This window comes from Nycticebus coucang, chromosome 18 (assembly GCF_027406575.1).
Source record: "Nycticebus coucang isolate mNycCou1 chromosome 18, mNycCou1.pri, whole genome shotgun sequence".
Lineage (NCBI taxonomy): Eukaryota > Metazoa > Chordata > Mammalia > Primates > Lorisidae > Nycticebus > Nycticebus coucang.
In genome coordinates, this window is record NC_069797.1 from 47,075,242 (window position 1) to 47,089,504 (window position 14,263).

The following is a 14,263-nucleotide window of genomic DNA, read 5'->3' on the forward strand; positions in this document are numbered from 1 at the left end:
TATCCAATGTACACAGCCCTACTATGAAACTAATTTGGGACTCTCACATGAAAGCTATAACCCAACTACAACTTAACAATAGGGGGAAGTGGGAAAGGGGGGGGTGGGTAGAGGGAGGGGAATCGGTGGGATCACACCTGTGGTGCATATTACAGGGGTATTTGCGAAACTTGGTAAATGTAGAATATAAATGTTTTGGCACAGTAACTGAGATAACGCCGGAAAGGCTATGTTAACCACTGGGATAAAAATGTGTCAAATGGTTTATGAAGTGAGTGTATGATGCCCCATAATCATATCATTGTATACACTTATGATTTAATAAAAAAATTAAAAAAAAAAAAAAAAAAAAAAAAAAAAAGAATTCTACCAAACCTTTAAAGAAGAACTAGTACCGATACTACTAAACCTCTTCCAAAATATAGAAAAAGAAGGAATATTACCCAGCACATTCTACGAAGCAAACATCACCTTGATCCCCAAACCAGGGAAAGACCCAACAAGAAAAGAAAATTATAGACCAATATCACTAATGAGTATAGATGCTAAAATACTCAATAAGATCCTAACAAACAGAATCCAACAACACATCAAAAAAATTATACACCATGACCAAGTGGGATTTATCCCAGGGTCTCAAGGCTGGTTCAATATACATAAGTCTATAAATGTAATTCAACACATAAACAAACTTAAAAATAAAGACCATATGATTCTTTTAATTGATGCAGAAAAAACTTTTGATAATATCCAGCATCCCTTCATGATCAGAGCACTTATGAAAATTGGTATAGAAGGGACATTTCTTAAAACTAATAGAGGCCATCTACAGCAAACCCACAGCCAATATTGTATTGAATGGAGTTAAATTGAAATCATTTCCTCTTAGATCAGGAACCAGGCAAGGTTGCCCAGTGTCTCCATTGCTCTTTAACATTGTAATGGAAATTTTAGGCATTGCAATTAGGGAAGAAAAGGCGATCAAGGGTATCCACATAGGGTCAGAAGAAATCAAACTTTCACTCTTTGCAGATGATATGCTCATATATCTGGAAAACACTAGGGATTCTACTACAAAACTTTTAGAAGTGATCAAGGAATATAGCAATGTCTCTGGCTACAAAATCAACACCCATAAATCTGTAGCCTTTATATATACCAACAATAACCAAGCCGAACAAACAGTCAAGGACTCTATTCCTTTCACAGTAGTGCCAAAGAAGATGAAATATTTGGGAGTATACCTAACAAAGGACGTGAAAGATCTCTACAAAGAGAACTATGAAACTTTAAGAAAAGAAATAGCCAAAGATGTTAACAGATGGAAAAACATACCATGCTCATGGCTGGGAAGAATCAACATTGTTAAAATGTCCATACTGCTCAAAGCAATATATAATTTTAATGCAATTCCTATTAAAGCTCCATTGTCATACTTTAAAGATCTTGAAAAAATAATACTTTGTTTTATATGGAATCAGAAAAAACCTCGAATAGCCAAAACATTACTGAGCAATAAAAACAAAGCAGGAGGCATCACCCTACCAGACCTGAGACTGTACTATAAATCCATAGTGATCAAAACAGCATGGTACTGGCACAAAAGCAGAGAAGTAGATGTCTGGAACAGAATAGAGAACCAAGAGATGGATCCAGCTACTTACCATTATTTGATCTTTGACAAGCCAATTAAAAACACTCAATGGGGAAAAGATTCCTTATTTAACAAATGGTGCTGGGTAAACTGGCTGGCAACCTGTAGAAGATTGAAACTGGACCCACACCTTTCACCATTAAGTAAGATAGACTCTCACTGGATAAAAGATTTAAACTTAAGACATGAAACTATAAAAATACTTGAGACATGAAACTATAAAAATACTTCCCTGCACTTAAAGTGCAGGGAAAACTCTTGAAGGAATCGGCCTGGGTGAATATTTTATGAGGAGGACTCCCCAGGCAATTGAAGCAGTATCAAAAATACACTACTGGGACCTGATCAAACTAAAAAGCTTCTGCACAGCCAAGAACATAGTGAGTAAAGCAAGCAGACAGCCCTCAGAATGGGAGAAAATATTTGCAGGTTATACCTCCAATAAAGGTCTAATAACCAGAATCCACAGAGAACTCAAATTTATTAGCAAGAAAAGAACACGTGACCCCATTTCAGGGTGGGCAAGGGACTTGAAGAGAAACTTCTCTAAATAAGACCGACGCAAGATCTACAAACACATGAAAAAAAGCTCATCATCCTTAATCATCAGAGAAATGCAAATCAAAACTACTCTGCGATATCACCTAACCCCAGTAAGAGTAGCCCACATAACAAAATCCCCAAACCAGAAATGTTGGCGTGGATGTGGAGGAAAGGGCACACTTCTACACTGCTGGTGGGAATGCCCACTAATACGTTCCTTCTGGAAGGATGTTTGGAGAATACTTAGAGACCTAAAAATAGACCTGCCATTCGATCCTATAATTCCTTTACTAGGTTTATACCCAGAAGACCAAAAATCACAATATAACAAAGACATCTGTACCAGAATGTTTATTGTAGCCCAATTCATAATTGCTAAGTCATGGAAGAAGCCCAAGTGCCCATCGACCCACGAATGGACTAGCAAATTGTGGTACATGTATACCACAGAATACTATGCAGCCTTAAAGAAAGATGGAGACTTTACCTCTTTCATGTTTACATGGATGGAGCTGGAACATATTCTTCTTAGCAAAGTATCTCAGGAATGGAAGAAAAAGTATCCAATGTACTCAGCCCTACTGTGAAGCTAAATTATAGCTTCCACATGAAGACTATAACCCAACTATAGCACAAGACTATGGGGAAAGGGCCAAGGAATGGGAAGGGAGGGGGGAGGTTTTGGTGGAGGGAAGGTAATGGGTGGGGCCACATCTATGGTGCATCTTAGAATGGGTACAGGCGATTGCACTAATGTACACAGCTATGATTCAACAATAAAAATTAAAAAAGAATATACTGACTATGCTTTCAACTTCTTTTGAAAATAATTTAATTAATGATCTTCAAAATTTTTCATGGCACACCTAAGATCTGCCTATAGCACACCAGTTGAAAATAACTTAACTGCTTTATACTCTCATGAATTTTATATATGTTTAAATTTTTATTTATTTTTTTCATTTTTTGAGACAGAGTCTTTTATTTTTTTCATTTTTTGAGACACAGTCTCACTTTGTTACCCATGGTAGAGTGCCATGGAGTCACACCTCACAGCAACCTCAAACTTTTGGGCTCAAGTAGCTGGGACTACAGGCACATGCCATAACACTCATCTGTTTTTAGAGACTGGGTCTCACTTTCGCTCAGGCAATCAACCCACCTTGGCTTCCCAGAGTGCTCGGATTATAGGCGTGAGCCACCCTATCCGGCTCTCATGAACTTTAAATGCTGATTGCTCCTAATGGTGCCACTTTGGACTTGGTGAACATGTGGGCTTAATTTCAGAACTTTAGTATGTTTTAAAGGTGAGAAAGAATCATACTTATATCCTCATTTTATATATTTGGAAGCTAATACCGAGAAAGGAGAAATAACTTATGCCAGGTCCTAAAACTAGTACATGTTAGAGCCAGATCTAGATTCAAGTCTGCCTTCTGAGAATTTAACCATTATGTTAAATTCCTCTCTGAGGTTCTGTTCTCTGGCTGGGTTTTGGACGGCTCTTGGATAAATTAAATGATCATCCGAAGAGGCTCTTCAGCTTTACAAGATGAAATTAACTGGAGATATGTTCACTGATCAATTCATTCATCATAGATTATATGTCTAAAGCTATTATATCTTTTTAAAAGTACTTGCCATAAAATTCATACAAATTTTGTCATATGAACAACTATGAATTGTGTGAAACCTGTGTAAGAGGCTTTGTGCCTTCCCAGCAGCCATAATTTTTGTATCATGTGGCAACAAATTTTTAATATGTCTGTTTTTGTCCAGTAGGCTGTTCTGGAAACTTCTGGAAGGCAGGGAAATAACTTACTCCTCTTTATAGCCCCAGTGTCAGGCTCACAGAAAGTGGGGTCAATGAAATGTTTGATGCCTGGACACATTCCATCACGTACATACTGTTGTTAATGTCACTGAGTAAAAATACTCAAACGTGTTAGACAAGATTAATTATAACTGAGGATTAGGTAAAACAATCTTCAGATGTGATAGCCCAGGATTACACTAAATGATTCAGAAACACTGTATAGAAACTGAATATTATCAGGAAAAAATATTTTAGCAGTTGTGAAGTGACCAACTAGCCGTACTAGCCCTTCTCACCGATGTTCTCAAAGTCAAGTAACTTACAAAGATCTATTCATACATTTGATGTTAGGGAATAATTGAATTATTTTGATAATTCAAACAATTTTTACTAGTTTATTTTCCAAATAACTAAATTAAATATTTCTAAATAGTTGGAATGATATGTAAACTTATTGACAACTGGTAAGATTTTCTGTTAGGTAAACGCTCTGCACTTCACAATGTTCTTTGATTGAGTTTCCAATTTGCTTTTCACACAAAGCTCATGAACCTTATTTTTCTCTCCCACTTTTTACAGTTGATGAAAGTGTAGAGACTCAGAGAACTCTAAGTCACATGCAGCAGAGCTAGAACTTAATATGGACCAGGGTCACTATTCGTTCCTACGGACAATGCAGACCCACTCTGAAATCCCAGCTTGCTTAAGTACTAACCGGATTACCTGTCTCTGAGAAAGTTATGTAACCTCTAAGTTTCAGTTTTCTAATCTGGAAAACACATACTACCCGCCTCAATAGTTTGTTATGAGCTAACACACCCAGATCCTCTAGCTCTGCGTCTGACACATTTGGGCACACCATACCCATCATTTTCTCTCCCCCTCCTCTAACTCTCCATATTAGTTCTCTGTTGCTGTAACCAATCACCACAAATTTAAGGCATAAAACAACACAAATTTACCACCCTGTAATTTTACAGTTTAGAAGTCCCTTGTGGAGCTAACATCAGTGTTGGCAAGGCTACGTTCTTTCAGCTTTTCCAGGCCACCTACATTCCTTGGCTCATGGCTCCTATCTTCAAAGCCAGCAATAGGGCATATCTTGCATTCTGCTTCCATGGTCACATCTCTCTTCTTCTGCTTCTTTCTTCCACTGCTAAGAATGCATGTGATCAGATTGGGCCCGCCTGGATAACCCAGAATATGCTATCTTAAGGTTGTCCATGAGCAACCTTAATGCCACTTGCAACCTTAATGCCCTTTACCATGTAACCTAACATAGACATTGTTGGGGGGATATTATTCTGTTTGCTATAATCTCCCTTCCCTCAGCTGCTGCTTCTACAAAAATTATAGCCTAAGGAAAAGGCACTAATTTAGATTAATTCTTATAATTTGCCTGAAATGTGGAAACTGGTGAAAAATTAACATGATAGACATATAATAGACATAATCTATTGAATGATAAAAAAGAAGTTGCTAGAGATCTCATGGAAAGTAATTTAAGAAAAAAGCAACCGTATGGGCTGAACTCTCTCTCTCAAAGCCGTATGCTGAAGTTCTAGCCCCAACAGGGCTGTATTTGGAGACTGGGTCTCTGGGGGGAGTACTGGGATTAGATGAGGTCATAGGTGTAGGACACTGTTCTGATGGAACTGGTGTCCTCCTAAGAAGAGGGAGAGATACCAGAGATCTCTCTCGCTCTGCGGGCACACAGAGAAGAGGCTGTGTGAGGACATGGAGAGAGGGTAGCCATCTAGAAGCCAGGGAGAGAGGCCTCAGCAGAAACCGACCCTGCTGATGCCTTGATCTTGGACTTGTGGTCTCTAGACTGAGAAAATAGGTTTCTGTTGTTTAAGCTGTCCGGTTTGGGGTGTTTTGTGATAGTTGCCCCAGCAGATAATAAAGCAATCAAATTTGGGAGGGAAGAGGTTTGTTAATAAATCTAAATAAGGGCACTGGAGGCAGAGAGAATTCTATATTTGGTTAAATAAAAGTAAAATGCCAGGAAGGTGATGAATTTCAAAGTACTTTGGCAATCCCAGAGGATTTGCTTTTAATATCCCAATGAAATGCTGAAAAACCTGCCTCATGCCTACATTATACCTGTTATTGGTTAAATGGGTGAGAGTGGGGGGCAGAGTTTGGGTTGGATGTCTAGATCTGGATGTTTTATTCATTTCAGTGGGCTTTGCCATTCTGAATAACCCAAGCCAGCTGGCTGGCCTTTTGTTTAAATGACAATTTCTCATATAGCACTTCATATTCCTACACCTCTTTGTAGGTATTTATAGAAAATCTTGAGCAAGCTGTCTCAGGCTCATGATCAATGCAACCTCTCCGTTCCTATCACAGGGCTTGTGACTGGCCAGAAAGTGTCGTATGGTTTTGGCCATCGGTTTCTGTTTTCAGCTGTGCAAATGCTATCCTTTAAGACTTCTTCCATTGGCAAATAGCAATAGTATGACATGAGGGGGAAGTGGGGAGAACTAACTTCTATTAGGCACTCACCTGGTCCCAGGGGCTTTACATCTCTTATTTCCCTCAATTCTCAAAACAATCTGGGGAGGTAGAAATTATTATCCTTGTTTTTGAATGAAAATAGAGGGTATAGAATATTAAAAGAACTTACCACTATCAAGGTCACACTCAGAAGTCGTGGCATAAACACTGGAACCTAGGTCTGTCCAATACTAAAACCTTCATTTTTTTTCCTATCAGTTTCTTCCCCAGACTTCCAACATAGTATCCATTCATTTGATAACCAGGCCCTGTGCTAGGTAATGAATATACTAAGCCAGCCATCACATAGGTGGTTACAGACAAATCTAGTGATTATCTTACAACTTTATTCACAACTAAGAAGTGTTTGGGGGCAAAATATTAAAGGTCCATATTTCCTCTTTTAAGTCCTCTGTTGTTTTCTTCATTATAGTCTCATTAAGAATGAAAACACTCAGGATTCTTACACATGGAAAAGATAGTGAGGGGGTTATGTGCATTCTCCTGCTCTAGTCTCAAATTAGTTGCATAGAAACTGGCCCTAACACCTCCTCCAGTGAACCTTAGATCTTATTAGCTTGTCAGTGTACATTTCCTTGCTCATGGGGAATTAATCAAAGCAGTCAAATTAATGAGATTTTCAGAGGGAGGGTTCTGAACAGTACCCACTGAAATAAACCTAAAAGAATCTGCCAAGATTTAGGAAAAGCTAAAACTAGTGATTTTTAATTTCCAATTCATAAACAATCCCTTCATCTCCACCCTCCCCTTTCCAGTCTCCCTAATTTCTAATTGCATTAGAATTACCGAAGATAGGTTCTACTTGAAAAATAAAGTTAGGGCTTAAGAAATCATAACCTCAAATTCTTCCCTTGTGTTTTTCTTTTTCTTTATTTTATAAATGACATGATACAACATAACTGAAGCTTTCCATGGATACAGTTGGCTGATAATGATAAAGTTTATTCACATATAGGCTATTATCTATTCTTTCTTGCCTGGGAACAACCTAACTGGCTGTCCTACCCCAGGTACGGATACAGACAATCACTTTTGATCTTTAATGAACTCTGGAGATAAAAGAGAAAAACCCTATCTACTGGGAATTAGTCATGCTTTAGACTCACAAAAGCAAAGCTCTCAAATCCTGAGCATCTCATAGGAAATCTGGGGTGGGAGGGTCCTCGTTGTTGATTTCGTCATTCCAAGCCGGTAGTTGTGCTCTCGCTGCTCAGCATGTCAGAGTCCCTGGGTTGGTGACACGCTGCAGAAGTCCAGGACTGCAGAGATGTGGTATGGGTCCTGTTTGCCATTTCTCCCACCCCTGCACCTGGGGCAGACACCTCTAATTGATCAAGGCATGCATCAGGGAAGTTGCAGATGGCTCAGAACTTTTCTCAGAATAAACTTGAGACGGCCATTGTGAACTGACAGAGTTAGTGTGAATTGAAATGTATTTGCCTTCCTTGCTCTAGACAAAAAACTTTTCTTCTATTTAAAAATCAGATAGACTTCCCTAGGTTCTACTGTTACGCATTTATAATGTTCTTAAAATACTTCCTTATGTGATGAAGAACAGCACTTATAACAGGTGGAACAATATCCTGGATTTTAGGATCTGATATAAAGGCATATCAACAGAAATGAATGCATGGAGAATTACAAGCCAAGTTTAAGAAATTTTTAAAAATAGAAATGATTTTTTCTATTTGAAAAATCAGTAACAGTAAATATTCATTGATAATTTTGTATTATTTATATAGAGACCCAGATCATATATCTACAGTACATAATCCTAACACGCACTGTGAATCGGCATATGGCAGCACACCCTCCAGGATGGCTCCTGGTGACCCACAGCTCCTGGTATTTGCGCCCAAGTAGTCGCCTCCCACATTGTACCAGCGATGGTCCATGTGACCCCCAGCATAGGACGGAAGTGATGGTAGATCAGTCACTCCTGACACTGCTTATAACAAACACTGTAGCTCTTTGTCTCCTCCATCTCTTGCTTTGGGAGAAGGCAGCTGCCATACTGTGAGCAGCCCCATGGCCTGTGACATGGTGCCAACAGCCTCCTGCCTCCTCATGAGCTTGGAACAAATATTCCAGCTAGTCCACTAAGCCACTCTTTAATTCCCCACCCTGGCTAACAGCTTCACTACAACTCCAGGAGACCCAGAATAAGTCAATGAAGCCACTTCTGGATTCCTGATGTTCTGAAATTGAGTAAGAAAAATACTGTTTTAGGCTGAAAAAACTTGGAGAAAGTTATCATGTGGAAGTAGAGAATTAATGCATGAACCTCAATCTTTTCATAGATATAGAATTCAATGGAAGCAATTAATAGCTATATTTAATTTATAAAATTTAAATTCAGTTTTACTAATAAACTTGATACCTTTTATAATAATTTTGTTACATTATGTAACATACATATAAAGTATGTGAACTTTTCTTTTTTTCATTTTTTTTTTCTTTTTTCTTTTTTGGTGACAGAGCCTCACTCTGTGTGCCCTGGCATCACAGATCACAGCAACCTCAAATTCCTGGGCTCAAGGAATCAATCCTCTTGCCTTAGCCTCCTGAGTAGCTGGGACTACAGGCAATGAGCCACCACACCCTGCTAGTTTTTTCTATTTTTAGTACAGATAGAGTCTCCTTCTTCCTCAGGCTGGTCTCAAACTCTCGAGCTCAAGCAATCCACCAGCCTCAGGATCCTGGTGTGCTGGGATTACAGGTCCTGGGCAAAGCCACAGCACCTGGGCAAAGTATGTGAACTTTTAAAGTAGAATCATACCAAAAGCTACTATAAATAATCTGTAATAGTATACAATTTCAGAGGGAAGATGAAAAAGTGGGTGGAAAATGGTTAAGCTAATCAGATAATTTCACTATAGCATCTTCTAATAAAGGACATTTTCTTATTAAAATTAAGTATCCTATAAGCCTCTTTTTAAGGAAAAAATAAAAAATTTTCTATTGTGCACTGATACATTATACAAACACACACAGACACATACACATGGCAAATAAGTAAGCCTGCCCACACACTGGTACACGCACATATGCACACAGAGACATCTACGTTTATTAGTTCTATGAAACACTGGCTCTAGCAATGCCAGCACTAATTAAATTTGTTTACACCAGGAAAAATGCTTTCATCTCTTAACATCAGCACTTAAGCAGATGATAGAGCCTTATTAGATGTGTAATGGACACGCGGATGGATAAAAGTATTCAATGAGGACCATGTTTGTCTGGTCTCCCTTGGGACAGCACTGACAGTTATTCCCTTGCCTGAGGCTCGGCTTCCATCAGATGTATTATAACAATTCAATTTCTGGGAAGACAGTGACAGATGCCAATTTCAGGGAAGAGACAATATGTATACAGACTGTCGTCTCCTCTGGGTTCTGGGAAGGTGACTTCAGTCATCATTCTTTTTAAGTAGAGGTGAGAGAAATAAAGATCCCAGTTTATTACTTGTTATTTCTTGCCTTCACAGTATCATCCACCTGGTAAATGAACCGCTCTCACCTCAAGAGCTAACACAGGTCAGGCTCAAATTTGGGGTTGGGGTAGTAAGAGGATAAAGTTTAATAAAAACCCTCAAACCACCAAAAACTAAATAGTTCTAACAAGTCAGAGGTGTTTGCTTATGCAGACTTTACTCATCTGGCAATATTGCCTAACTGAATGCAGCCAGGAGCCACGAAGAACCCCCTCATGGAAATGTTAGAGTCGGGGTAGGGAGCGAGGAAGGCCAACCTTTGCTGAAAGGGTCTCCTCTGGGCCTGATGCTGTGACAGACTCATCACGTATGTAAGCTCATTCATTCTGGACAGGACCCCTAGGAAGTTCCAATGCACTGTCCATGTTATAAATTTGGAAAATAAAGCCCAGAGAGATTAAGTAATGTGCTGAAGGTTGTTCAGCTATCCTGCGGAGACAGCAGCATTTTCCTCAAAGTTTCTCCAAGTCCAAAGCCCATGCTCTTCTTTCCTTATATCACATGACTTTGCTGTAATCAAATCCATCTGCACCAGGACTTACATACTTGATTCACATAAGCACCCTTGCAGACCCACATTCAAGAACTCTTTGTAAGCAATTCACATTAGCCTGATTATCTGGTTTCCTGTCCTTTTCAAATAAGAAACTCCTGGGGAAAGGGTGGCTTGTGTAGAGGAAGCCACCTTAGAGATGGCACATTGAGAAGAGGGACAGAAGACAGCTGTGTTTCTACTCTGGTTTATCCAGTTTAATAACTCTTGCAGAACATACTGTATTATGTCTAATGATGGGTGTTCATAAGGATTTTGTCCTGTGGCCTCCACATAAGAAGGCAGGAAAGTCTGTAACACACAATAATGTAAGGCTTCCATCAAGAACAGTCTTGATGCTTGAATACGGTTAAGATAGGAAGAAAGAAACCCAACCTGAAGTTGAATGTAGTTTTTCATTTTTCTGCTGTATTCCTACAGTACAGTGATTCAAATAGGAACTAAAGATCATTAATCTAGTATGTCAGAGAGCAAGTTTCCTTCCAGAAGAGAGATAATTCTGGAAGCACGTAGTGTGATATTAAATGTAATCTGTACACAGAATTCCTGGGTCCTCTGCTCCAACTGCACCTTTCTCCTTCACATGTTATAAACAATACTTTTGCTTTATTAATCACTTTTTTGCTAGAGACCACCAGGAAAAAATACACCAGGAAAACATTTTGCCAGTTTGTCCCTATATTTTCCTTAAATATTTTCAAATACAAAGCTTTTGAATTTTCAGTCTTTCTGATGGTCATATGATTTTTCAGGTTTCTGCCCCCCCCCCCCATAATGATGGTTTCTCCATACTATAAATTAATGATGCCTGTTAGGCATACACTGTGTCCAAAGTCTTATGATAGGTGTTTAACTTTTAACAGCTTTATGAACTAGGTAATAGTCCCCTTATCTTAGATCACAAAACTGAGGTTAAGGGAGATGTAAGAAACTGTGTAAAGTCAAAGGGCTTAAGGATCAAGAATCTGGATATAGCTTTGTTTCACAAAAACAAAGTGTTTTAACCGCACATCTCAAAGGACAGCAATGCCATTTCTCCCTTTTCTTCCCCAAATGCACACCAAGTATAATTTGCTAACAGGACACACAAGGAGGTCTCCCATGATCTTGGGAGTCTGTTGGGATTCCCCTGGTGTATTCATAATGCCAGTTCTGATATGAAAGAAGTTACCTAGAAGGTATAGAGGTAGACCCTGGCTTGTCCATGGTAAAACTAAACAGTTCAGTAGCTAGAAGATGTATTCGTGTTCAGGCTTTCACTGATAGGTCACTCTATCAGTGACAGTCTAGTATAATAGAAAGGTCTTGGGGTCAGAAGACCTTGGTTCTAGTTCTGGCTTGGTAATTTACTAGCTGTTGATTTTCTTGCAACTACTCAAGGCTCTTATTTTCGTCATCTACAAAGGAAGAAAAATGATAGGTACACATACCTCAAGGGTTTGTTCTAAGAATCCACTGAGGCAAGGTTTGTTCATATACTGTCTTATTTATCTATTATTAATTGTGTTTTTCCTCAATGTTATATAAATTCCATTATATCCGGAAACTAGTTTATATATTTCCCTACCATATCTCTAGGGCATAGAGCACTGCCTGCTAAGAGCAAAAGCCCCCAAAATATTTGCAGAATGAATGAACTGTGTGTATTGTAAAGCATTAAAAAATGTTGATTATTAGTATTAAGAATTTTTAAGATTTTTCATTAGAAACTAACTTTTCATAAATATTAATACTATTCGCTAGCAAGTGAATTCAAGGCAGTCAGCATTTAAGTTCAAATGATGATTCTGTTCTAATTTTTTGATGTTTCCCTGGAAATTATTATCAGGTTTTTCCCCACATGGTATCTGATATTAGCATTTAAATCACATGAATTGAAAATGGTGAGGCTTCATTTCTTGTTACTAATTTTTGTAACCTCCAAGAAGGTTTCTTGGTTTTGCTGATTATTCTGCAACTTCCAGGTTCTCTCCAGATGTGAAGAAAATTGCTTACTTGGTGGAGATGCATGTACTTACTTGATGAAGTACTTGATGCCATCTGCTGTGTAAGCTTCCTCCCACCCATAAGGTAAACCTAGAGTGAAAGGAAACCAAAAATACACTTAATATGATGATTGAGATAACTTTATTTCCTGGACACAAACCTCCCCCCTCTTTGCAATTATTTTAAGTACATTTCTTGTACAAAATAATTTTCTAGAAAGGGAGAATTAAGACAATTCAGATAAGCTTTCATACTCAGCATCTTTAGAATACAATAAATAAGTCTTGAGCAGTTAACAATCTGCTTTAGTTGCAATAACTGGATTATGACTTGTCATTTACATGTGGTGAGCATTTTTGTCAGCAGGATTCAAGCAAAAATTTGTGTTGCAGTGGATGGTTTTTGCCTGGAGGCAGAAGGACGGACAGGATGGCCTCTGCTTGTCTCTTCTGGCTCAAAGTTTCTTTAATTGGCTCCCTTTACATTCTCTCACTGAACTCCATAGGGAATCCTATTTGAGGGCCAGATCAGCAGGGGTTTGAAAGTAGCTTTTGGACAAGACAAAATTCCTTATTAAGTTTGAAAGTTTAGCAAAGTGATTTACAATGGATTGTGGCATTTTACTTTGTTAATTAAGAATTTTGTGCACTAAACATAAACGGCCAAACAATTTGCTAAACTTAGCTTCCATTTCTGTAATGGGATTGAGAATAGTTAGCTATAAAGAGATGCGGATTGACGTAAGCAAGCAATATTTGGCCATATTTCTGTAAGTGAGCACATTTTGGCCCTCATTGTATCCAGAGATCAGCCCCATGTTGAGGCAGACATGTTCCCTTCTACTCTGATTTTGGGTGGTACCCCTTTACAACACCATGGCTTCCACCCCTCAGCTCCACCCCAGAGTACTGCACTGCTAAGGATGTTAATGGATCTTTTGGATCAGTTTTTTAACACTAGCTTACCATAGCCTACTTCTTTGGGAAGTAACTTAGCTTTAACAAAAACAATCAGTGACTTTTATTTCCCCAAGTCTCAGCAAGGGGCAGAGCAGAAGCTCAGGAACAGTAACTTTTTGAAGGAAATAAAACCTTAACTCTACCAACATTCACCTACAGAGAATATTCTTTGAGAAGTAGCTTTGTAATTAAGAACAACAAAAAAATCTTTGTGGTATATGTATTTCTAGTCTTTTAACACAAGTTGTGTAAAATAAGACCTTGGGGGAAATTCCATAATTATTTCCTTTCTATTCTTTCTTCATGAATAAATGTCCCTATTCTACATTGAAAAGAAGTACTTCTGAGAACCAGCAAAGCAAATGACTGGATTCTTGTGATGTCTGAAGTGACGTTCTCCATACATCCCCCGTGTCCACTGCCAGCACGCTCACCAGACAGTTCGTGAGGAACTCCACTGCTACATACCAGGCTGGGGGGGCATTTATTTCTGTCTTCATAATTCCTGCATCTTTTTTTACAGATCACTTCATTCATCACTGACAAGCCCCTCACCTGCAGGGGAGAATCTGATGACGGCACAGAAGAACCTTGCTTTCCTGACAAAATGCTCAGAAATACCAGGATTTCTAATCAATGAGGCAAAGACAGCTAAAAGTTACATAAAAAGTTATTCTACTGTGACTAAGTGTTTTGTCTGCTAAGTGACTTATTTGTCTGATCAACACAATTA

At 38.6% G+C, this 14,263-nt stretch overlaps 1 protein-coding gene across 3 annotated transcripts in view; it reads right to left on the reverse strand.

The window, feature by feature from the left end:
- The window catches only part of STXBP4 (syntaxin binding protein 4), a 208,461-nt gene that overhangs the window by 35,272 nt on the left and 158,926 nt on the right, over positions 1-14,263 (reverse strand). For all 3 annotated transcript variants that reach the window (XR_008375460.1, XM_053568303.1, XM_053568302.1), the window contains one exon: positions 12,604-12,661. Coding sequence is in view for 2 of the 3 variants with exons in the window: in XM_053568303.1 (XP_053424278.1) it covers positions 12,604-12,661 (58 nt within the window). In the remaining variant the exon portion in view is untranslated. The remainder of the gene's footprint in view (positions 1-12,603; positions 12,662-14,263) is intronic.